We start from the raw sequence: 26,433 nt of genomic DNA, 5'->3' as shown, positions 1-26,433 counted from the left end.
TTAGGGTGGATTTCCCCTCGAAAGACATCAGCGTGCGGCCAAAACAAACTGCTGCCGATGGTTTGCCTCTTGCCTCCGGTCTCTCTGGCTTGCTTCTAGACAGCAGCCAGGGGACCCTCAGTGCTCGGGGGGAGGAGCGGAGCAGTCCTCAGGCCCTCCCACCGCCTATAAGACCGCAGGCAGACGGAAAGACTCAGACAGCAGGCACACGTGGAGCAGAGAAGTACGTAAAGAGTAGGCAGAGAGAGAGAGAGAGAGAGAAACCAACACAGAACCAGACAAAGTGCTGCCACAGACTGGGAGTAGTTTTTTTGCTATTGGGATTCGAAAGTGACAAAAATAGAAACAAAGGACCAAGAAAGAGGTTTAGAGAAGAAAAAAAAGAAAGGACAAATCAACAGTCCTCTGACCGAGCCATGCCATTTGAAAATTTGGCGTCCTTCTAAAGGATTAACCGAAAAGGAGAGCTGACCTTTGGGATGTGAAGTGTTTTTGTGTGAACCAATGAGAGAAAAACAACAGGGACCTGGGAACCTGAGACACATCAGCAGCCTCTGAGGTCCAGTCGCTCTTGACCAACACTGACTTAAGGATCAACTTGCTGATCTTTTAAAAACTGAACCTAACTCAGCATCATTAAGTGCTGCATCTGACTCACCTGGCTTCACAAGCACTGCAAAGAGAAAAGAGAAGCTGTGGGTAAAGAGACACTTTAAAGGGGGTGGACACTTTAAGTTAGCAACATCAACGCAAGATTTACAAAGCATCTCTCCACACAGCAAACTCGAGTCGAAAGTGACTGGAAGTGTCAGGAGGGTTGATCAGTAGCTGTCAAAGCAGTCTAAGATGACATTCGCCATGCTGCGTTCGGCGCCCCCTGCCGGCCGCTTCCTGTACGGCGACATCGCCCTCCTCTCTGAAGACGACGAGGACAACGGCAGCTCGGGCTCGGGCTCCGAGGAGCGCTCCACCAACTCCAACTTCCGCCTGTCCTCTTCCTCTCCTTCTGCCTTCCACATCAAGGTGAACAGGAAGAGGAAGCTGTGTGCAGGGATAGGCCTGGGGGGCCTGGAGGGCTTGGAGACCATGGGAGGCCCACCGGGCACCTTCATACCTGGGGAGGGACGCCAGAGGAACGCAGCCAACGCACGGGAGAGAGACCGCACCAACTCTGTCAACACGGCATTCACAGCACTGCGCACGCTCATCCCCACCGAGCCTGCAGACAGGTACAGAGCAACATGAGTCATTACGTTCCTAAATTCTACTTTTTGTCCACCTGGGAACCAAAATAAGTGATTCCTGATGTAGCTTCGGATAACAGGCATGCACCTTTAATCCCGACTCAATTATTTCTGGTACAGGCCTATAGTCTAATTGACGCAAACTACTGCATTTAATCATGGGTGGGTGTGTCAAAGAAGTGGTCACAACTTTAACAGTGATCAATTATATATCTTGTAGCTTTACTGTCAATGTGTTTTAAATATGTATCACATATTTTTTTTAAATACAATTTATAAGTGCATCAATGTCATAAAACTGCATGATCATTATTTTTTCAAATGATTCAACACTTTTAAAATATTATGTGTGAATTAATACCTCGAATTTCTGTCCGATTTGATAATCAGGAAGCTGTCAAAGATCGAGACGCTGCGTTTGGCCAGCAGCTACATCAGTCATCTGGGGAACGTCTTGCTGCTGGGCGAGGTGCATCATGACGGACAGCCATGCCACACTCCCTCACCGCCGTTCTTCCACGTTAACTCCTCCCCCGGCCGAGGATCTGACCAATCGGCTGCGCCAAAGCACATCTGTACTTTCTGCCTCAGCAACCAGAGGAAATTGGTGAGCAGACAAAAATTATCATATCATTAATTATTATTAAGTAAAAAAAGGCCATATAAACTGAAACAAAAATACTGTTTTTTTATTGTCTAACCATTTTAAACTAATTTAGATTAAATATTAAGAAATATGCATGAAAATAATGCCGGCTTTTGTTAATCTCTTTGTTACTTTATGATAAATAATGCAATAATAACTTTACTACATCTATTCAGTTACTTTTCAAAGGGTATAAGCAGGTTTTGCAGAATTAGAAATGGGTCAAATTTAGGTTAAGGGAAAGCTGATCGTACTGTAGAGTCAAGCTTCATTTGGGGACCGTGCAGTGCTTTAGGGTCAATTTGGTGTTTAAAGCTGACCTGAGATCAGTAACTGCACCTATAAACCTGATTGGCCCTGAGGGACATTAAAAGCAGAACCTCTTTAAAGTCCTCTTTTGGGGTGAAGGACTGTGTATTATTGTTCTGTTGGGGGTTGGTTTTACACGAGGCAGGTGGTGCAAAAGTTCACAGCGCTTTCTGGAACTGGTTGAACATTACAGTAAATAGAGATGATTGTTTTTTGTGTCAGAGGAGCTAAGAGAGGGCTGAGCAGGCAGGGGTAGGTCAAACAGCATGCAGCCTCTTTCATCGTAACGTGCACAAATGTTGCATAAAAACTGTCTAACTCCAACTGTGGTGTTTTTTTCCCCTGTTTTTATTTATAAATATGATTTTGAATTTTACAAGGGTCCATGAAATCCACCCAAAACCATGTGTATAATTTCGAGAATGTATTGACGTCAGCCGGAATTTTAAGGTTTTAATCATAACTGTTGAAGCAATGAGCTGAGATACAAAGATCGGTTACAGGCGATGACTGAAGCTGGATGTTGCAAAACAACAAACTGTCACATGATCATTTTTATCCATCAAACTCACCTACTGTGTAACAAGCATATTCCAGATGCATGTTCAGGCTATCGTTGTATTTAGCTATGGGTATTAAATACAGAGAAACAAATTCAATGCAGGGAGACAGATCAGAAAACAACCTGAAAAAAATGAAAATCTAATGTAAATTTTTCTAAGATGATAAAAACTGCAATCAGTCAAACTCCTCATAAATGTCAGTGTCCAAGATAGCTGAATTTTGAAGCCGTTACGGGCACTTTTTTTTTCCACGCTACCTCAACAGCTGCACTGTCAATCTACTCCTTAATAGAGATACAGAAGAGGAGAACTTCCTCCAGTACCAAGTTCACATTTGATTGATTCAACACAGGAAATGAACAAAATCAAGAACAACCTCAGCATAAGAGAGTGGTCAGCCCCGATGAGAAAAATCACATAATGAAAATTTCCTATCGGCTGACTGAAATCAAATTTAATTTTTTTATGACTCCGGCAAACGCCCCCAGTCTGTTCTGAAGATGATAGAGAGGTGACGTCCACTCTACTCCCCCCCCCCCCCGTAACCAAGCCGCTGCCCATTTAGCAGGATTTATGGGTAAGGAGCTGACATCTGGCAGACTCCCCCGTTACCCCAGCAGTGTGTGAAAGCCAATACCCTCCTCAGTGTCTAAACCCAGAGACCCTTTAGCTGGGGGATAACCTGAGTCTCAGCAGTGTGTCCCCCCCCCCCACACCCTACCCACCCCCTCCCTCCTGCCTCCCCTCTGAACCTTTGTGAGTGAAAGCCTAGACGTCCTCTGCGTCTGAAACCCAGACACCCTCGGCCTAGAGATACCTATAGCCTGAAACCTGTTCCGTCCTCTCATTTTTTTCTCCGTCCGTCCTTCGTAAGATCCTACATTTTTATTATTTTCCTCCTTTAGCCTCACTACACACGTCTCATTCTCTTTCCCCAAGCTTCTGTAACCCCCCTCCACCCCCCCCCCCCCCCCCCCCACCTCTCCCTCTGCATATCGATCAGCCCGCTGGAGGTCAGAGCTGTCAGTGGGAGCTGTGTAATACTATCTGCTGCTGTCAAATCACTGCTGCAGACGCATGGCTGACCTGTAGGCGCACGCTGGGTCGAAAACAATATTGAAACTTTTCTCCTGTCAGAAAACCTTCAAATGGAGACGTTTTGACTCAGTGCTTCTCAGGTGACGTCACTCACGTTATGCTGTTTCCCATTAGCTCAGTGACGGTTCCCTCTGTTCTCTGTTGTGTATGATGTAGGCAGCAGAAACGTATAGCTTTCCTGTTTTCGTACGGTGCACTGATTAGGTGAACCCAGGTGAAAGTCATTATCTGTGGGTTATCACAAAGATGAATGTCCTCCAATTGAGTCCAAGCCAAACAACAATGAGGAGAAAGAAGATGGGTTAGGAAAGGACTTAGAAGTTTATCTAAGATGCGGTTGGCGCAAAAGAAACAACTAGTACTTAAGAAGATGATGTCCAATGTTTACATTTAGTACAATGTTGATATACTTGTATCATCTAAAGTAATCCTGCCTTCTCAGATCAAGTTCAAGTAAATTAAACTTCCTTTAAAATGCCCCTTTTCTCGAATGATATTGTATGTGTTCACATGAAGATCTTTAAAAACAGCATACAAATTAAATAAATAAAAATGTGTCATTACATTCGTAACACAGATGGGCACTGTAGTGTTTAGCAAATGTTGCTCAAACGGGAGTATAGGGTGGGTTGCAACCAGTGTAGAGTGAATTCTTGGGGTTTATTTTCAGCGGTGGATTAATACACACTTTGGTTACCATTAACGACAGCATGCATGACAGTTTAGGTGGGGTTGACTCAGTACAAACTACACTGCCTGTGTACATGGTGATGAAGAAACATGTTGCAATAGGGTTGCCCATTCATGTACTTTTAGTTTGTTGGCAACAACAGAACAGGACTATGTGAAATCAGGTTGATGCAATAACATTTGACTAACAATACTTGTTACTAGGATCAATTCATTGTTGGTTGTGGTCTTTTCATGGTATTTGTTAACTCCACACCTTCTACGGGGTCCCAGGCTCATCTGGCATATGACTCTGATTGGCAGAACCTGAGAGAATTTCACTTTCCCTGGAAAAGTGGCTATACAGTGTGTTTAAGTGGGCTAAAGGGCAGAGTCAGTGCTGGTGATTACGGAGAGGAAACGATTGTGAAGGTAAAATGAGACTTTGTGTCCTGAGTGCTCTCTTTGTATGTTTTTCTGGTCATTGAGGTTCATCACAGCTGTCAGCTATGCTTAGACCAGCCGCTACAATTACGCTTATTTCCAATGTGGGAGAGGGTGAAAGTGAGAAAAGTACACGCTCATTTCCTCTTATTATATGTCTCTACAGTATAACTGTTTCAAAACAAACAGTCTTGTTAATAATGACTACTGCACAGAGAGGGCTGACCTATAATACATATTCAGTGGAATACTAATGTGATTACGTTATCTGTGTGACGATTTACAAAGAGGGGAAGGATATATGAATTATTCTTGATCTCTTCTTAGATAGGATTATTTTAAAGAAAATCATAGTGACAATGAAATGGAAGACTGAATTAAAAACATGCCATTGTCGGTATCAGAATCAGAAATACTTTTGATCTAATCCAGTGGCTTTCTAATGTTTAATTTAGTTTAAGAAGTCGGAAACAATTCATTCTTCGTTGTATTAGAACAATTTGAATCAAACAAAATTCTGTGAAGAAATAGTGAACTAGTGATACCCATTGAAAGGCTGCTTGTTCAGCTTCAGCGTGGTGATCATGGTGCAAGTCTATTCCCCCCCCCCTCCCCCCTCTTGAGTTGTCGGTAAGCTACAAGGCCGCACACTGTGAGACAATTCTCCTCGGTATCTTTGGCTCAGAAGCCAAGCTATTCCCTGAGTGTCTACATCATATCCTGACATACTCTGACGTTCAGAGAGCAGTTCATAGGTGGAGCACCAGCAGTTTGGCATGGACAAACTGGAACGCAACTGGTGCCTTTGATACATGTACGAAAAAAAAGATGGGACGCTCCGGATGGCGACATCTGTAAATGAGATGTACAGGGCTGAGGATAGAGGATTGAGGTGAGCGAGGGGATGCTCAAATCCCTGCGCTGTCCGGTTGATTGATGCGGATATCCTGTGCTAGGCCTCTCGGCTTCTGCTGATCAGTGCGACTGTCAGGTACCTGGACTCAAACTACAGCAGGAAACCTGGACAAATACAGCCCTTTAAATAATTGTGGCGTTATTATCTCCGGTATATGTCTCTACCAGAAGTCATCCTTAATGACCTTAAAATGTGTTGTATCAGGCAAGCATCTGTAGCGGCAGTTATATACATATTTATTCGGGCTATATATAGGTGATGGCAGCACATGACTTTCAGTATAAAGCGCATTACAAAACAAAAACAGAAATATTTTTTAAACGTGCTAATCTGTCAACTTTAGGCTATGGTGCTTGAAGCCTTTTTACAGCTTCCTCCTCAACAGCGGCTTATTTATATTGGACAGGAACAGAGAGAGGGTCAATTCAATTCAATGGCAAACGTAAACAGAAATGGTGATTTATCTGCCAGTAACAGCAATCATGCCGAGCTCTTTCCTTTTAAGCTGGAGATGACAAGTCCAAATATTTTCCAATGTTTGAAATTCAAAGAAGCTCATTTGACGAAATTAAAAGAGAGTTTATGCGTTTGGAAACAGAAATAAAAATTGGAAAGGAATATGACACATATGATACTTATAGTGTGGTGGCTTTAAAAAGACCATTGTTCCTTTGAGACGGTTACATTCATTTGAGTTTACAAGCATTTTAAGGCACACCCCTGATTCCAACACCAAGGAAGCCTATTTATTTGGAATCTCTCAAAATGTTTGCGAAAATAGAAAACCTAACAAATGATGAACACAGCTCCAAATATCACGAAGACCTCTCATTTACATCTGTGCTGCAGTTAAATTTTTATACGTGATGATTGTTGTGGTTGGCTGGAAAGCAGGGCGTATGGAAAGACAGTGGCACTAAAACTGCACCGTGCAATTGGAAACTGACTTATCTGTACTCTGTGTGACCTATATTTGAGTGTGTACTATATATATATGTGTGTGTGTGTGTGTGTGTGTGTGTGTGTGTGTGTGTGTGTGTGTGTGTGTGTGTGTGTGTGTGTGTGTGTGTGTGTGTGTGTGTGTGTGTGTGTGTGTGTGTGTGTGTGTGTGTGGTGGCTGAGAGACAGAAAGAATAAGTCTATCTATCTATGTGAGTGTGGATGTGAGTGACACAAAGTGACATTTTCACGTGCTGGTACACTTAAAGCACACTCACTCTCTCTCTCTCTTTCTCTCTCGCTCACACACACACACACACACACACTGTGCATACACACGCTGGCTGGCTCTCTGTGTCTGGAAGTCGTTGGCGGTGCGGAGCGGAGCAACAAATGAGCTAATTGTTCTGTAAATGATTTATCCTCTGCTGAGGCCTGTACAGCCAGTGTTTAATTCAGCTGCTGCTATTAGAAACACATTGACGTTGGGCTTTGATGGTGATGTTAAAGAAGCCTGGAAACCACTCACTGTGAAACGCCCTCGCTGCTTACACACACACACACACGCACACTTGTATGCACACACACACACACACACACACACACACACACACACACTAACACGCCCACACGTAAGACACACATGCAGGCGCACACTAACACACATGCAACTGCCACAATGGCGTGCATTGCAGCACACTCACAGAGACGTTTATCAAAAGCATTTTATTCTACCTCCTCTATTTCTTCTCATCTCTTTAGCCAGACGGCAGTTCATTGCTTCTTTCTAGACAAACCCCCCCACACCCCTCAAAAAATCCTTCATCTATGATTACTTATTTAAGCAGTCCTGGATCACGGCTGCCCTTTCAACACTTTCTAAACTAATGGCGTGCAGGAAGTTGTGGACACAGAGATGGAGGAGGAGAGAAAGAGAGGCAAGAGGAATAGCCAACGACTCAGTGGGATAATCAACTTAGCTATTTATCCTCCAGTTTGGACAGTTGGTTTTCGACTGTGCCGAAAACTACACTTTGCTTCTTTATCGAGATCAAATGAAGCGTGCACCTTAAGAGAGCTTAAATGCATGGATAGGACATGTGCAGGAGAGCGCTAATGACTGCGGTTTTTGCAGTCATTTGGTTATTAGTCTGTTTTCCCTGGAAAAAAGCATTACGTCACACAAAGTAGACGTTTCAAGGTCATAGATGAAAACTAAATTACCCTCATTTACTGATAATTCCGGCGTTGACTGGGAGTTAATGTGTTGTGCCTCATGAGTGAGGGTTTCGCCTGTTTGCTTCTCATTTCAAGCTATGCTAATGAGGTGCAGCGGAGGTAGCTAATATACCGCAGGCGCATTTCAAATATATTCTCGCCCACGTTCGCCGTGTGTGTCTGTGCGTGTGTGTGTGTGTGTGTGTGAGCTTGGCTCTGCGTATGACGTGTGCCTTCATGCTTGGACCTGTCTGTATATCTACAGTGCAGATGGAAGCAGTTAAGGCCTAATTTAACACCAACAGAAGAAGTCGTGTCAGATAACTAACAAAATCTATTAGCAAAACTATCACGCTGTTGTCATTTGGTCTTAAGGGAAAGGGCGTCTCACGGAGAAAATTAAAACTAAAATACAGAACACTGTGCCAGGTACAGAGCACATCGAACGAACAGAGATAAAGCAGAAATTGCTTGTTTGAATTGTGCACTTTCTTAGAACAACATCTACTGAGGCTAATGACACATGTACAGGGTGCTCATCTTAGTACTGATGATAAAGGGCTGTTTGCTGCGTAACGTATCAGGATGAGGTCATCTGACAGCGGTGAATATGAAGTCAGGCTTGTTCTGGAGTCATTATAGCCGTTTATTAAAATGTGGGAATCATTAAAGGCATGTGTGGCCGTCCCTGTGCCAATTACATCTGATTAGGCAATCTAAGATAAATCAAGTGTTTTTTTCAGAAGCCATCAGGATGCTTATTAGCAAACCACAGTGAACATGAAGTCCATGTCTGCTGTGTCAGAGCCACATCATAATGGCAGACTGTGGCTTATTCTGTGCGTTCTTCAGCTTCATTTAAAAGTCTGATGTGTTATTTATTGCACCTTTTTAATGTATGTCTATAATCCTCTAAATGATGGTCATTTATGAGGGTAATTATGGCTTCTATTGGACGCTTGAGGGAGCTGACACATATTCACATACTTTCACTCGATAAACTGAAGGGATATTACCCGTTTTCATTTCACGGTTGAATACCAATGTCGTTATACGATTGTTGGGGCCGGTACCCGAGTGGAATTATTTTTTCCAACCAGTCATCATCGTCCTGGTGCCGCCGCCAGAAACTAAATTAGATGTTTATATTTGACAGAACGGCTTAATGCAGGAAAAGAGAGAAAGAGTGCATGGAAAATCCACATTTATAGGTAAAGGGAACAGCCCGGATTGAGTTTCGGAAAAACAATATTATAGTTTGAATTTGTAGAGCTGATAGGATGGCGCGAAGAGAGTGTTTACTATCTCGACATTCAAATTAAAAGAGGGTTCCTTTCACATTGATGAAACGATAATATTGTTCCAGTGTGGTATAATCATCATGTCGCATCTAGAGTAAACATCATCAGGTAATCATATTAGTGTCGGACAAATCACCCCCCTGGGAGGTCGGTGGTATGTCGGTGCTGTGTGTGTGTGTGTGTGTGTTTGTGTGTGTGTGTGTGTTTGTGTGTGTGTGTGTGTGTGTGTGTGTGTGTGTGTGTGTGTGTGTGTGTGTGTGTGTGTGTGTGTGTGTGTGTGTGTGTGTGTGTGTGTGTGTGTGTGTGTGTGTGTGTGTGTGAAGAAAGAAAGAAAGAAAGAAAGAGAGAGAGAGAGAGAGAGAGAGAGAGAGAGAGCAGAGATGTCATCCGACCATGCCCTATTAGTCTTCAGGAGATTGTTTTGACTACCAGGCCAGTCTTAAAGCCCCCCTCCTCCTGTTTTGACTGAACCAGTCACACTCAAGCTGAACCGCCTCCACCGGCTACAGCTGTGCTTCTTCACTCACAGTGAGACGTGGGCTGACTCCTAGTCATTTCACAGTGATTTCATGCAATTTGGTAAATCGTCCAATTGCCGTGCACCGTTTTCGGAGTGATATTACTTCACGTAGAACACTTTCTCCAACCTGCCTCAAGTGCTTTAATTTCCACTGATAAATACCTACAGTTTTCCACGGTGCCTTCCAACAAACTGGTCTCATCCAGCTGTTGGTTTTATAGTTTTTGTATGTAGAAGCATAATAACAGCAGCAGAATGTTGGAGCAGTGTATATGCGTCAGAGTGCAAAATTAAAAAGAGTTTTTCATACGCTACTTTGGCAGTCCAAACTGACACTTGTCCATGAATGGTGGTTTAAAGCTCTTGATTAGTGATTATCGATTGTTAATTGCTGCTTTTATTGTGGAATCATTTTAATACATGCTTTATGCAGTCGTGTCCCCTAGAAATGACATTTAGATACCATTCTTAGTTAAGTCAACACATGGACAATGATTACAATTTAAAAACACACCATTCAAAGGTAGTGGATCATTTCCGATCAACAAGAGAACATTTTGACTTAAGTACAAAACCCAGTAACAAGTCTAGTGGCTGCAGTGAATAATCGTACATTGAGTCCACTTCTCTGTTTGAAAAAAATATATTTGGATGTCTTGCTGTAAAATGATTGATCTGGCCTAATCACTACATCTGGTCATTTCCCTGGAAACGAGGAAAACACACCAAAATGGAAAAATAATAATGATATCTTAAAAAAACAAAACAAGAAGCAGGTTGTAAACATAACTTAAAGATGCATACTTGCAGCACGCACAGCCAACAAAGTAAGCTCATGATTTGTGTCTAGATAATAGAAATCTAATAATGATGAGTCCAGATGGGGGAAGTATTGACAGGAACGGTTCCGCTGTCTCCTCTTGCTCACCTCAATGGGGAGTGGGAGGACCTGATTCCTGTCCAAATCCTATGATCTCACCCTCCGGCTACTGCCTGATACCCTTCCAAACACCTACCCACCTTTGTTGATGTCAGTCAAAGGGATCTTTCCAAAAACACCTACACCTTGTGCACGGTCTGGGAGGAAATGTGGAACAGGTGTTGGGCTGATGAGAGGAAGGCGAGGGGGCGGCTGAGAGGGCCAGTCCAGACGATATGGTGGGAAGGAAATAAATAAAGTCAGGAGAGGACAGTAGTACAGTGAAGTCCAACCCACGCCCTAGTGAGAAATTTAAGCCAGCACCTTTGAGTACTTTTACCACCGTGTGTAATTAAGTTTCCACTACTGAAAAGAAAGTAGAGAGGATTTTTTTCGTGTTTTCTTTTTTTCTTATGTGGTTCTATGCTGGGTATCAAAGGTCAATACTTTTTGGGCACCAACCAAAATGTCACCATGCAATCAAGTGTCAAAAAATGCCTTGTAATTCAATACAACATTTCAATACCTGAGGGGTTAATCTCATCAACGTCAGTAAGCATGCAAAATGCTTGATGTGCCAAGTTCTAGAAGTGCTGGTGATTGGCTGTTTGAGGCATCCAGGAAAAATACATTAAGGTTACAACATGGGTTATGGAGTATGCATCACTGAGCCTTACATACTGACTTGAACCGTTTCATTTTGCACTGAAAACTTTTTGCACTGATTCATTGTATTGTTTACACTGTGTCCCTTTTTGCTCGTATATTCTGTTGGAGCTGCAGTGGTTCAGGAGATAGGGGATTTGTGGTCATCTGAAGGCAGTTAGTGATTTCAGCTTATTTAAAGTTTTATGATATTATGATTGATATCATGTCAAAATGTCAAGGAGCTGAAAAATAAAACTTAAGACTTTTTTTTTTAACCATAGTGTAAAATGTCATCTTGTTAAAAATTGCTATCGAAAAAAGTATCATTCGAGAACCGCTATCAAAGTCAATGTATCTGTATCTCTATCGAATATTTTTAATGGTGCCACTGCTAATGAAAGGTGATCACAAATAAGGCCTATGATCATTTGCAAGCTATGGGTTAAACAATCATCATCCTTGAAAAGTAATTAGTAAGAGAGGGGTGACATGTGTTGCATATCACTCTGGGGCTGGTTTCGATAAAATCCCTTGACTGTAGCCCTGGAAAGCGGGTTAGGGGTAGATGGCCCTGAGAAGTGAGCGGAGCAGAGGTTAGGTGAGGAGTAGGGAAAATGTGATGCTATTTTCCTGGCCAGATAGAGAAAGTCTCCTCCAGCCAGCCAGGAAATCAAGGCTTCTCTTGTCCTGATACCGCAGGAAAATGAGAAGCATATCATCAGACAGGGCCGTCCCACAGCTCATGATGTCACTCCTCGGAGCTATAATAAAATTAGCAAACCACCACCACAGTCAATGTACAGTATGCATGCTACTGTGCAGAATGTGTTTGTGTCAAGGTTCATTTACGTACTCGACCCTACGCACGGCACAAAAAAACCACACGACTTTACTGCGCCAGCGCCTGCAGTAAAACTGTATCTATTTCCACAGTCCGCACTACATTTTCCTAGAGTTGCATTTCATGACAGATTAATGACAGGTTGACATCAAAGAACGCAGTCTTACTCACCTGCTAAGCATTTGTAAATATTTGAACAAGGGGTGGAAAATTGGATAAATAGTTTAGCAAATGTGTAATATGATTTGGTAAGCTTAAATAAGGTTACTTTTTATTTTTAGAAGTTTATAAACCTGCAGTAGGATTCTGTCAAAACCAACAGACTTAAATGGTAAAGATTCAAATAGGCTATGGGAATAATTAATGAGCCATTTAACCTATTAATCGTTGAAGAAATATTTTGGACAATTTGGGAAATGAGTTTATTCTCTGTCTTTGCCGAAAATGAGATGAGTCGATCGGTAGCAGTCTAATTTCTGTACGGTATATTGACATGATATGTTTCTCTCTCTCTCTCTCTCTCGCAGAACAAAGAAAGAGACAGGAAGACGGCCATCCGAAGTTAACAAGGAGGACGCCAACCACATGGATAAAATGCTTTCAGTGATTTCACAATCGCTGCAACTTGAAGACGTATCAGACTTGTGATGCCTTACAAAGACTTTTGAAGGACTTCCATAGCACTTCCAGGACTTTTGAAGGAACTTTACCAAACATTTCTTTATACCTTTTTTATATCACTTTACAACAACGTTTTTTTTACCTGTTAGGGTGTTTTCAAACACTTCTGAAAAGTTGAACGGTACTTTTAGACGGCTGTCACATGCTTATCAAGACCCTGACGAACTTTTTCAACGACACTTACGAGAGACTTTTTACTGTATTGTTCAAAGACTCTTCATTCAGAGTCTAACAAACTAATGGCACATGATGGAAAAACACACAGAAACCTATGAAAGACAAATTTGTATTCCACAAAAGCTGTGTGTTATTAATGTGTAAGCTGAAATATTAATGTATATTTATGTGATATAACATTATATAATGAAACTATGTTATTTAACCAGCATTGCCATTCATGGCAGACAATGAAAAGGTATAAAAGTGAATAACATTGGCTCTTGACACAATTTTTGGCATTACAAAAAAACATGCTGGAACTTTTGTGGTATCGGTTATTTCTAATAATAATCAATGATGGATATGACCTAATGCTGGAAAATAACTTTAAGATGACCAATAAATTGTTTGTATATCTGGGAGCACATGTCGGTGGTATTTTGATTCTCCTGCACTCTCCAATCCTCCACAGTTCCATCCAATAAACATTATAAAAAGTTTCCACTGTGAAACTTTCCTGCGCCGTAGAGATATCGGAATACCAAATGTGTTTTTTTTTATCATACTTGTCCAGTTGTCCCCATGTGGGAAGCTAGGGAGAGAGAGACACACTTTTGGAAGTTTCAAAGAAAAGACGCAGCGGGAATAAGTGAAGGTTCCACAGCGGCTATACACCTGTAGCTCACATCAGCCTAATTACTATAGTTTCACTTTTGGCTGTCTTCCTCTGTCTCGATCCCCTTTTTCTTGTCTTCTGGGGCATCAGGATCAGAGCAGACGGAGACAGAGAGGGTTAGAAGATGGGGCGGACGAGAGGGGCTTTAGAGGAGCAGAGGAAAGGCAGAGTGCAGGAGAGAGGGATAAAGAGAGAGAGAGAGGGGGGGGGGGAGAAAAACAAGAGAGCGGAATTGAATCTGCAGGTATAGCCGCTTGGACGTCTGCCTGTGTCCCCTCACTGTCCTCTCCTTTACCTTTCCACATGCTCTTTCTCTCTGCTCCTCCTCTGCTCTTCCTCCCTTTTCCCTGGAGTGCCACTGGCCAGAGTCTGGTTGGTGATGGCTTTCCAGCATGTTTAGCCACGCACCACTTACCCCCTCCTTACCTCCTCTATCTTGTATCTATCTATCTATCTATCTATCTATCTATCTATCTATCTATCTATCTATCTATCTATCTATCTATCTATCTATCTATCTATCTATCTATCTATCTATCTATCTATCTATCTATCTATCTATCTATCTATCTATCTATCTATCTATCTATCTATCTATCTATCTATCTATCTATCTATCTATCTATCTATCTATCTATCTATCTATCTATCTATCTATCTATCTATCTATCTATCTTCTCGTCTTCCTTTTTCTTCTTCCTTTTCCACTCTTTCCATCCCTCCTTCCCTCTGTTCCACTCTTTCAGCATCTCTCCAGTCTCCACTGGTTTTTTCCCCCTTTCAAATCCGTCCACTGCCTTGACGGAAAATGATCAGGGCATTAGCAGCATGGAATGTTGCCCGTCCTTATTTAAAATTGTCAAATGTTTGATGATAGCTTGCCTTCCCCTCTCTCTGCCACACATTTCTTCCAGACATACAGTATAAGCTGCGTTATGACCATATGAGGACAGTGCACTCTGGTTTTCTAGAGTTCCTAATCACATGTTAAATGAGAGTTAAATAGTCCATGCTGTGTTTTTATGTCCAACTGGTTCTGCAGCAAAACGTACTTATCCATTTCAAGGGAAGTTGTGGTGACCTGAAAATGTTGCAAAGTTCGACCTATGTGATAGAGGTGCTGGTCATTTTCTAGGATTCTTTTACTACAGAAATGGATTTGTAGAGTTACACTGATAACACGGCTAAACCCAGTCTATGATGTCCTACTGCAGCATTTTAAAACGTCATGACAGAGGCATTTCTCAAGCCATTTTCCACCGTTAAGCCAAATGCAAATGAGCCGTTCTTTTAATGGAGGCTAACCCCTGAGCTGCACCGGTTTGGCGTTTCCAAATTATTCTTTAACAATGCTTACAAGCTGTTTCTGCGACCGAGGTGCCAATTACGGAGCCTTTTTTCCTACAATGTGACAAAGTGCCTGGTGGAGAAAAACAACCAACAAAAATTCCAACGTCACTTGATCCCACTGCCAAAGCACACTATTTAGCGGGAGCTGCCCCAGAAAAACAACAACGCTGATTTATTGTGTGTGTAATCACACAAACACTCCAGAACTATAAACATTACCCAAAGCTCGCAGACGGTTCTGGAGTTAATGTGTCTGAATTTTCCCTGTAGTGATCTCATGGAGGACGCTCTCTTTGATGAAGTTACTCACAAAGGTGATAAAGGGGGGAAATGTGTCACATTTGGGACTATGGAGAAAGAGTGAAAAATATATTTTTGAACTTGCTTTACGAAGCAAAAAGGAAAGAATTGCAGCGATATTAGGGACAAAAGATGGTCGTAAAATCCTGGTGAAACGCTCATACCAAAGACACAATTAAGTTCTGGCATATTGTGCTTGAAATGCCCAGTACACTCAAGTGCCAGACTAGGTTTTTCCTCCCCAAACGTAACACAGGGAAACAAAAGACTAAATCTCAGGGCATGGTTTCAGGGTAAGTGGTCCCTGCTGCTCGCATGGTTCCTGAGACAAAGGTTTGAAAAGCGCTGTGCGACTTGTTTAATAGATCTTAGTTCTGTTATGAGCCGATGAGACGTAGATAATCTTACTGCTGAGGGTTTTTTAAAAGGAAGCAATAGCTTTGAAAAAAAAAGCTCCGTGTGTCTAGTGTGTCCTAATGACTTCTGGTCCAGTTAGTCTGAGAGTCTGATCTCTCTAGCAGGCCGTCTGTCTGAGCGGCAGAGAGTGGGGGGAAAAGGAACCGGTTCCTCCCACACAGACCAGATCAGGTTCCCCCCAACGCCTACACATGCACAATTTAACACACACACACACAGATGAACATTTACACACTCATGCGCCGATGAACTTATGAACATATTAAGCACAAATAGATGGACGTATGCATGCATGCATGTGCGGCCACACGCTCGCATGTGCGCACACACCGGCGCTAAGCAGAAGGGTCTGTGATATAGCTTAGTTGTCTAATGATCTCTGCATTTTACATTGATGAAAACAGATCAGCTGAGAGGGCAGACTGCTGTGGTGTAGTTAAGTGGGCGGTTTTGGACCAAGGTGAACCGGAGGTTGGACGATCCACTGGCTCTTATTATCAATATAATGGTTTCTGACGAAGATGCCCCCATGGAAATCTGGCATGTGTACGCCGATAGCTGAGGTAATAAAAAGCAGCTTTGGTCCTGGCGTTGGAGTCCTAGGTGGTACCAGTGCCAGAGGCGCTGACGGATGAAGCCTGAAGACGATTTAGGTAAATGAAACTGGCAGAATGCGGTGGAGGGCCTGGATGCGGAAAGCACACACGTGTTATCTATTTCAATCACGTGTGAAAACAAAAAGATATCACATAAAGGCTTCAGGTTTTCTGGAAAGCTCAACAATAACATTATCCCGTCAATTGCCTTTTCCCGTTAAACCTCAGTATGTTCGTGAATCATGCACATGAAAATACATTATTTGGAAATTTGAAATTTCCCTCCAACTTTATGACTCAGTTGTTGAGGGCTGCAGGTTGTGCTCTCTGTTTCCCATCTTTACTCCATCTGTCACTCTGCACGCTGAGTTTCCTCACAAGTAGTCCCAAAACAATCAGGCACCAGGAGTAAAAGTCTGATTCTTGATTTAAAAGTAAGTAAATCAGTTATAATACATAACAAACAGTGTCTCTAAATGTTCCTTCAGATGAATGGCATTAAGTTTATGAAGTAGCAGAAACTGCAGCTCCTAGATGTTGTCGTGTCCAGTGGGCAGAGCTCTGATTTATTGTATAGCTGCCTAAAAACCTCTGAATTGATTTCCCCAAAGCAGTTGCATGACGGAGTAACATTCAATCATTTGTCCTTGCACCATCAACACTCTCTTTATCATGTATTGGATGTTGTTTCAACACCTCTTGTTTACTCTGGCTGCACAGGCTGCTGGGTATATGCAGTGAGAACTTAAAGCCCCTGTACCCAAAACCACAAAATCCTTCTAACTATGTCATTTGGGGAGTTAATTGCATTATAGTTAGCATCTGAAGATTATCAGGCATATTGATCAATCTTATTATAAAGATATTGTCATTTAAGTTTGATGAACTTTACAGAATTACGGTTTAAACGAGGAGTGCTATGTTCTGGTTATCATGACAAAATAAGTATTTTAAACGAATCATGTCAGTTCTCTCTGCCCAAAACTGTTTGATACGACCACGCCCACACAGCACTGTCATACGGTCTACACAGTAAAAAAGCTGCTTCTAGACTAAGTTTTATAATATTTATGAACATTCATTTTCAATCAGATTTGTGTAAAAGCTTATTGACATATCCAACTTTGATATCACATTTTACTATTTCAGACCAGGTTTCCAGGAGATTAACAGTTGGAATGGACATTTGAAAATAGTTTACTTTTTGGCCACTAGGAGGAAAAGGAACAAGCTGTAAACTCAACAATAACATATACAGTAATCCCCTTAAACAAAAAGTTGATTTGGCAAAAATTAAGAAACTATTTACACAACCAGCAAACACTGAGAAACATGATGTTGTGTTTGTAGCCTTCTGAAAAATGTTATTCTAACATTGAAACTGTCTTTAGCTCTTTTTCTGGTCTCCACCAACTTCTGAGAAAAATACCTGGCTCCTTAGTTCCTAAATGATCACTCTGTTGCTAACTCAGCCAGTCTTCAACTGTTCTAGTGCTCAGCACAATCAACAGGTAGTTTACAATGGCCTGAAAATATGCTATGTGAGCTAAGAAAATGAACCAACAGTAAGCCCCATAACCAAAACAATGAGATGAATGACGCAAAATAAATAAATAAAATTAAATAAACAGACATGAGGGGAAGATATCTGGTTTCCGCATTACAAGTGACCCTCTTTCACATTAGTCCAAGGTATTTAAGCCATTGTTGATTTTATTTTTTTTCCTTGTGTGATTACCAAAATAAAGGTAACCGGGCGCCATGGCTTTATAAGATACTTGCTTTAGCCCCATCCTCTAACGTAGACAGTAACTTGTGTGCAGGAAACTGAATGTGAAGTTTGTATTCCTCCAGTCATACATGTCTTTAAGTGACCACAACAATCGTTACAAATAAGGATTTTTTTTTTCTTCAAACCAGTCTGGACAGATTCTTGGACTTTGCCTCAAAAAGCATAAACAAGTTATTTCTACATTTCTCAACTGTCATAACATGAGAATCAGTGGAGGAGACAGAAGCGCTTCCTGTTTTTTTTCCAACTCATCCATGTTTTTGCGCTCAGATGGTACCCAGCTGAATAAGGTCTATTAATTAAAGATGGATAGGTAGCAGCGCTTTCGCTGAAGCATGACCTCCTGTTGACATTGGAGCAGAAGTTTCCTCTGGTGTCCTCTCCTGCTCTGTGGGCCTGTTGGCCAACTTCCTGCCTCCACTCGAACTGTCTCAATAAAACATCAAGAACAAAGATATAAAAACGTGGAGGAAAGAGCGAAATGCACCTTTAGGAACATTAGTCTTTCCAACCCAACGGGGACCTGAGCTACGCAAACACACACACACACACACACACACACACACACACACACACACACACACACACACACACACACACACACACACACACACAGTTACACACACAGTCACACAGGCAGTCTCACACGGCAGGAGGCTAACTGCTCCAAGTGGGAGCTGTGCTGCTGAGGGCCGGATGAAAGGAAACACTAAAACTACAACGAGGGAAAGACAGGTGGCCAGTTTGGCAGCTCTACACACTATTACACACACAGACACACACACACACACACACGTATGCAAACACACACGTACGCAAACTCCTTCCTCCTCAAACCCCCTGTTGTGCACACCTGTGAAAGTGCCAAATCCTGAAGTCTACCTCGTTCAGCTCTCCAGCTTTCCTCCTACCTCCTCTGTCTATCTATCTCTCCCTTCTCTCCACCACGATGAATCTTCCTCCCTACTTTCCCTCACTCAGAAAGCTCCTCTGTGGTAACATTCCTCTTGTAAGCTCGCTGCCTGGCTCACCTTTAATTGGTTGTTAAAAAGACATTTCCTGCTCATGAGGATACCACCATGGAAGCCACTATGATTGTGTACGAGTGTGTGTGTGTGTGTGTGTGTGTTTGTGGGTTTACTCCTGCAAGATCACCAAGTCTTACTCACGCATGTAATCATCAATTTTGTTCAATCATGATTTGAAACTTACAATGTGGCACTGGACTGGAAAGCATTAGAAACACTTGTGGCCTTAGAAAACAATGAGGAAAAACCCCTTTGTGACACAGCAAAACAACGGAACGTTTCTTCATCTGAGATGTTGTAAGCCCTGCATGTGGTTTTGTCTCCTGAACACATCCTGGATTTAATAGGCGAGTTGTTTCTCCTGAGCTCCATCTTTTCGTGCTCTGAAGCGTGCAGTAGAGGGCGATCTGTGAGGTAACGAAGGCTGATGTTCTGTCTTAAGCCAATGATGTATTCCCCACTGTGCTCCTCCATTGTTATTCCTCCGGTTTTCCCCCTTTATTATAAAGTAGAATTCTCACTGGTAGCTTACATTCACTGTCTAGACTCAGTATTAATGTATGTCTGGAAAATGTGCTGTTAGTAACAAAGAGAAAGTGACCAAAAGACCAACACTACAAAAGGTTCAATGGACAACTGTTCATCTGTCCTTTAAAAACACCTTATTGTGGGGGCGCCCTTAGCTCAGTTGGAAGGGCAAACCCCCCCCCCCCCCCACCCCCCCCCGGGCCGGGCCCGGCAGCAGACCCGGGTTCGATTCCCGCCCACGGTCGTTCTCTGCAATTTCACTCCCCTCTCTTCCCCATTTCACCTCTGTCTCTCTGCACTATCAATAAAGCATAAAAATGCCCAAAAAATATCTATAAAAAAAAACACCTTATTGTGAAAACATTGATAATTAGAGGTTTATTATGTGACATTTACGAAATAATTTACATTTTATATAATTGCATATGGGTGTACAGCTAGCAATGTCACTTGAAATGTTACATTTTTCCCCAACCTTTTTCTATGAAGAGGAATCTGGTCAGATTTCTCTGTGAAAATCCAAAAGATGTGACATGTCTTTCTTTGTTCTTCATGGACAGGAGAAGCTTGGCAATCGACACAAAAACATTTAAGGGTTGCAATGGGAAAGGTCACCAGGCTCTCTTTATGTCACTCCTCACAAGTAAACACCAAGGCCGGCACAGTGGGGAGTGACACTACTAACATCCCCTTATGGGAATGTAGCGTATAAACCTTCAGGTGGACGGCAGGCTCGCTGTGAATGTCCGATCTGGTAGTAACACACACAGCCAAAATGAAAAGTCAGTCAAAGGTGGCAATGGTAGCATAAGCATACTGGCAGGAAAACACTGAATTAACAGGAAATGTTAGTAAAATAAGCAGTAATCACATTATGGGCCAATGATTAATTGCCTGAACGTTAATTCTCAGACCGTTGATGTTGACACTGGCTGCTATGCTGTCGCCAAACTTTCACATGTGCAATCTGCGCTGGGGTCCCATATGTTCTGAACTGAAAGGGTAAACCAAAGGGCACCGATTCTGATCCTTAACCAAACCAGAGCCAGGCCCTGGAGTCGAATAATTAACTACAGTTGGAAAAAAGTATTATTAATTGTCTTAACACACACAAACTTTGAGAAACACGTTTTTTTTCAAACACTAACCAAACTACTACTGAACTACTTGCTAAAGTGAGAAACATGAATTCATATTTTACGTACAGTATATTGGAATACTTTACACTGCTAAAGAGATTTACATCCACTGCATGCTGTCAGGGATAGAAGACAGAGCCAGAACTTAACCAAGTACAGGCCCAGTGACCACCAGCTGACAATCAATGGAGACGTTGGAAATATTAGCAACCAAAAGAAAAACAGAATATCTGGTAACTGCAGGTGATGCTGAGCTCTTCCTCCATTCGCGCATTAACTTGTCAACTTTGAGAAACACATTGTGACCTATGCAGACTTTTCTACTTGATCTGGGCCGCTGATAGATGGCTATTGAGATATATGGAGGTTTGAGAGACACACCCTGAGGTGCCTATGGTGCACGTTCGGAGGCGCGCGCACGCAGAGGGGCCGCTAGCGCTGCAAGTGTTTCATCCTTTTACAGGCTCTGTGAATCGGGAGGCACTTTGGGTTTTTATTAGCCTCTAAGCAAGGCGTGTACAGAATGATCCAACTATGAACACGTGCTGCCCTCCCCGGAGTGAAAACTCCAAGCTCCCCTAGACACAGTCTTTAGGCACGAGACAAGAAATCAAAAAGGAAAGAAAGCTAAAAACAGAAGAAGTCAATGAGTGAACTAGCCTTGGAGAGGAGAGGAGGTTTGGGTGGGGCGAGGAAGAGGAGCAGGTACAGACGGCAGCAATCTCTTCCTCAGTTAAAGATAGACCAGAGAGAAGGAGGTAGATGGTAAGAAGGAGAGAATTAGAGGGGAAGCCAAGCCTTCAGTCAGTAGCAGCTTGCCAGAGCGTTGCTTCGCTCCGCCAGGTCCCTGTGCTCTCTGCTCTGTCCTCTCCAATAAGACCCCTGGTTTAATGCTGGAAAATTCCCTCCAAGCTGTCAATCACCCCCTTTAATAAAAACAAAGTATAACATTGCGGTCTCGCTCGCTCTCCGTTCCCCCCCGAGAATTAGAATGCAAGGTTTTGTCTGCGGAACTGTGAAAATCTCCTCTGCTTTTATTAGCAAAGCCCTGGTTCGACCGAAACTCTGGAAAAATCTGGCCACTCTCCGCTCTGCGTCTCCCATCTGGACTACATTAAAGCCAACCACCTGGACCCAAACCAAACCTGAAATGAAACTGGGGGTATTACAGAAAATAACTCAGGGATCTGCCTGCACACACACGCACACACCTACACACACAGTCGCACACAGATACATATCTTCCTTCCTTCATTCACTCACACACACACACACACACACACACACACACACACACACACACACACACACACACACACACACACACACACACACACACACACACACACACACACACACACACACACACACACACATTTGTGTGCGTGAATACTCCAGACCTGGTTCATGCATGATGTTTCTCTCACTTTTTTTTTCATGCTTAATCAGATTTCCTTGAGGAAAACTGGTCTTAACCAGCATGATGGGATCTGATTTGACTGACTGGCTGCTGTGTTTTTTTTCTTTCTCAATTGTTTGGTTAACTGACCAGCTGATGGGCTAGTTGGGTGCTGACAAGCCGGCTAACATGGCTGACAGAATGAGGGATTGACTGGCTGACTGAAGAGCGACAATTACTGACTAACTGAGTGGCAGCTGGCAACGTACAGTATGTGTGAGATTAATGAACTCTTTCTTTTACCTGTTGAACCAAGTCCTTCAAAATATGAGTTTTGGCCCCGAGTGGACTGCAACTCTGTAAGCAGCCATGTCCTCTTTACATCTGTCCTCGGGATAAGAAGCATAGCTTTCCAGCCATTAATCATGTGTCATCATTTAAAACAACAAATAACCAACAGATGACCTGGAAAACATATCTTTGGAGTGTAGCCAAAGCCTGACATAGTTCATCCCTCTGTCCGGGAGAACTCAATCGTTATCCAAAGACGATTAAAAACACACAATTGAGTCACCCTGCTGCTATGGGTGGCATGAACCTTCATTATGATGAACATGGGCAGTTTGGGCACTGTGATTTATTTTGGGTCATTCCCACATACACCGCCTTGCTGCTGTATATAGTCACCAACAAAAACACAGTTTTCACGTGTTTGAGTGACATTTTCTAAAAACTACAGGGCTCAGCTCTCTAAGGAAAGTGAACTAAGCCTTTCTAAAATAAACTTTTCTTGTTTTTTAGGACTTACATCTTCAGTGGAAACGACTGGATTTGACTTTCGGGAAGTTTTGAGTGACAGACCTGCACATATACCTAAACATTTTTTTTGGATGGGAAAAGCAAAAAGGCTTTAGAAATCCTGAAATCCTGATTTTTCACACCTCACTCAATATCAGTGAGAAACAACTGTAGACATGCACATACATGCAAAAGCAGCTTAAAACTATAAAGTAAAGATGTACAACTTAAACAAAAACACAAGAAATGCATAGATAACTAGAATTACCACATATCGGTTATCAGGGGCGGCCTCAATGATCTGGGGGCCCGTTTCAAGACCTAGTGTGGGGCCCCCCATTTTTTTTTTTTTATAAATAATGTGAAAATAAAAAAGATTGTGGAATCCTAATGACTCTTAAAGGGCCGCTGGGCCTGGTAGCATGCAAAAGCATTATTTATTTAAAAGAAAAAATAGATAAATAAAAAATCTGGCGGCCCCCTTAGTCGGGGCCCCCCCTGAGGGCAGAGCGCGTTTCATTAGAAACGGGTGAAACATAGTTGAGGCTGCTACTGGCGGTTACATGCCACCGCGGGGCATACAATTGCCAAACGGTGAGAGTACAATGGTGGTAGGCAATGCTTTAAAGAGAGCTCCTAAGAAACTACAATCTGGTACGACGGAAGTAATAGCCTTCAGCTTTTACTGGCGCAGATGCATTTAAAGTGGCAAATTAGCAATAGCAAAGCTATAACGGATAAACATGTAGTTTATCCAATAATGGGTAAACAACTAGAGGAAGAGAGCATCCACAAAGCAAAGGTCTGTTACTGACAAATAAAGGTGGATTTACTTTTGATAGGATTGACCCAAGGCAGGGCAGGGCTAACCAGGGGGACGGCTGGAGACAGAGCGGACAGGCAGACAGGGCAATGGCAATGGCAATGGCAGTCCTATGTGGATCCTGAGGCACAGGGAGAACAGTTAATCTTCAGACACAAGAAAATGTTCAGTAACTAGTTAAACTGCAGTCACATGCTACATATACCACTCAGATGATACAACGATCTGGCGAGGAATGAATGAAAGACCGGGGTAGATGTACTATGGTCTGATGAATGAATGGATAACACCTAGTATCTTGAGGCCCGGGCAGTGCCGTGACACTAAAGAGCTGCAAAATAAGATGTATAATTGTGAATAATCATTCAAGAAAGTTTCAATAAATATTGAAATTAAATAGCACATGCTAAGATGATAGGTGCACAGTGTACAGCAGATGAAGCTGTTCCACCTCACCGTTTTACTGACACACTGCAGAACAGAGTGAAGAAGTAGAAAAGAGGAGACAGTAGCTTAATATTTCAGAGGACGTACACACACACACACACACACACACACACACACACACACACTATCGCACACTCACACGTTGCCAGCTGGTTGTGTTCCAAAACCACTCTTAGCCTCCTTAAATCACCAAGGTAAAGTGTTAGTAGAGGCAGAACAAAATGAAATGAAAATAAACATGGCAGAGCAACGTTTACAGCCCAGAACCCGGTATCACTCCCCTCGGTGGAAAACACACCATAAATTACTGCAGATCATTTTGTGGAATTTCGGAAAAAAGTGTTCCGCGCTCCAACAAAAAATTGGGCAGTTGATTTATATCAGCATTAATTGTGCGTGCATGTGAGCAAGTGAGGGGTGATTGTGTGTGTGTGAGTGTGTGTGTGTGTGTGTGTGTGTGTGTCTGTGTGTGTGTGTGTGTGTGTGTGTGTGTGTGTGTGTGTGTGTCTGTGTGTGTGTGTGTGTGTGTGTGTGTGTGTGTGTTTGTGTGTGTGCTTGCCTGCAGGGTGTCCTTGTGTGCATCCATTTGTTTATGAGCGAGATTTGTCTGGTGTGAGAGGGAGAGAGAAGGGGTTTGGCTGAGTAGAGTCACAACGCTGTGGTTTCTGACCATATGATCCTTTACATTTCGTGCTCTACAGGCAGCTGGACAGCCTCCATCGCTCATAACAACGACAATATGTTCCATATGAATCCCGCTCTTCACCACTGTTGACGTTTTGGCTGCAAAAGCAACTCCGGCTGCACTACTCTGTACAGTAGACACATCCTTTAACTGGTACTTGTCTGGAGCCACTAAAGAGAGGCTTAGATAAAATCAACAACGCCAAGGCAATTCACTATTTATCATAGCATCACGTAGGAAAGCATTCCCAGAGAAAATGTATGGCAGCAACTAAACTCATCACTCAGATGTAAGCTACTGTTCGGTACAGTTACACTACATAGTAATGTACTGTGTCGTATGCCAACAGAAGAGAGTTATCAAATATTTGAAAATGATCCAGCTTTCCAATTAGGGCTGTGCTAAAATATCGATACAGCAATATATCGTGATATTTATTTTTGTGATATCGTATCGTATCGTCAGCCCAGTGGCGATATTTTAGAGGAAAAAAATTCAGGTTTAAAACGAGTTGTGAACTACAAACTCTGCTCATGTAGATGTCGCAGCACGGCTAGTTGCCTCAAATTGCCGGGTTTTGAATTTAAATGTGCGCTTGATTATCAATATAATGTGACGTGATGTATTAAGACCATCCTGATCTTAATCAACAACTTGTATTGAATCTATTTCTAGATTTTCATTGAACTATGTTGAATGTCGCAATAAATCGCAATATGCCTTGTATCCCAATATATCGTATCGTAACGTGCGCCATCCATCGTGGTACATATCATGTACATATCGTATCGTGAAGTCCTTGCCAATACACAGCCCCTTCCAATCCTGTAAATCAAACAATAACACTATGTTTAGTTCTATTTTGTTCTCCACCAACTCTTAAGAATGTAACTATCTGCCTCTAGCTGCTACATGCTCTTTTCACTTGCTACTTGCTAACTTGCTTTTTTGTGTGATGGGTCCTCCTGTGTTTGTGGTTGAGCATGTAGCGTTAAGAGAAGCTGCCTGATGTTGGAAACGAAGCTTATAAGAATGGATTTGTGGTCCAAAAAAAACAAAACGCCAATGAGCTAAAAGGCCCAGAGGAGTTGAGGAAAACTGCCGAATTGGCGGTAATTGTCTGTGGGTTTATCACTACAAGTGATCCCTTTGACAGTACACGTAGTCATTTGATACACTGTGAATATGAAAAATGTAGATTAGTGCATCTTTGAAACTTCCATTTGGTAAATATGTATTAGAAGGTGTGATGGTTACAGTTGACAGCAGACCTGGACTTTGCTGTGATGAGTGCAATGTGATGCAGAGTAAAGCAGTAGCATAAACACTTCAGCCAAAAT

At 42.4% G+C, this 26,433-nt stretch overlaps 1 protein-coding gene across 1 annotated transcript; it reads left to right on the top strand.

The window, feature by feature from the left end:
• Positions 1-215: 215 nt before the first annotated feature.
• On the top strand, positions 216-13,535 carry LOC307260161 (basic helix-loop-helix transcription factor scleraxis-like). Its single transcript, XM_080040316.1, has 3 exons — positions 216-1,229; positions 1,635-1,851; positions 12,803-13,535. Exons 1-3 carry the CDS (start codon positions 847-849, stop codon positions 12,839-12,841), a joined length of 639 nt encoding a protein of 212 aa, XP_079896442.1. The 5' UTR covers positions 216-846; the 3' UTR covers positions 12,842-13,535.
• Positions 13,536-26,433: the final 12,898 nt, after the last annotated feature.

The sequence above is a fragment of the Ammodytes marinus genome (assembly GCF_949987685.1).
Source record: "Ammodytes marinus genome assembly, chromosome: 13".
Classification (NCBI taxonomy): Eukaryota; Metazoa; Chordata; class Actinopteri; order Uranoscopiformes; family Ammodytidae; genus Ammodytes; species Ammodytes marinus.
This window is presented reverse-complemented; position numbering and strand designations above follow the sequence as displayed.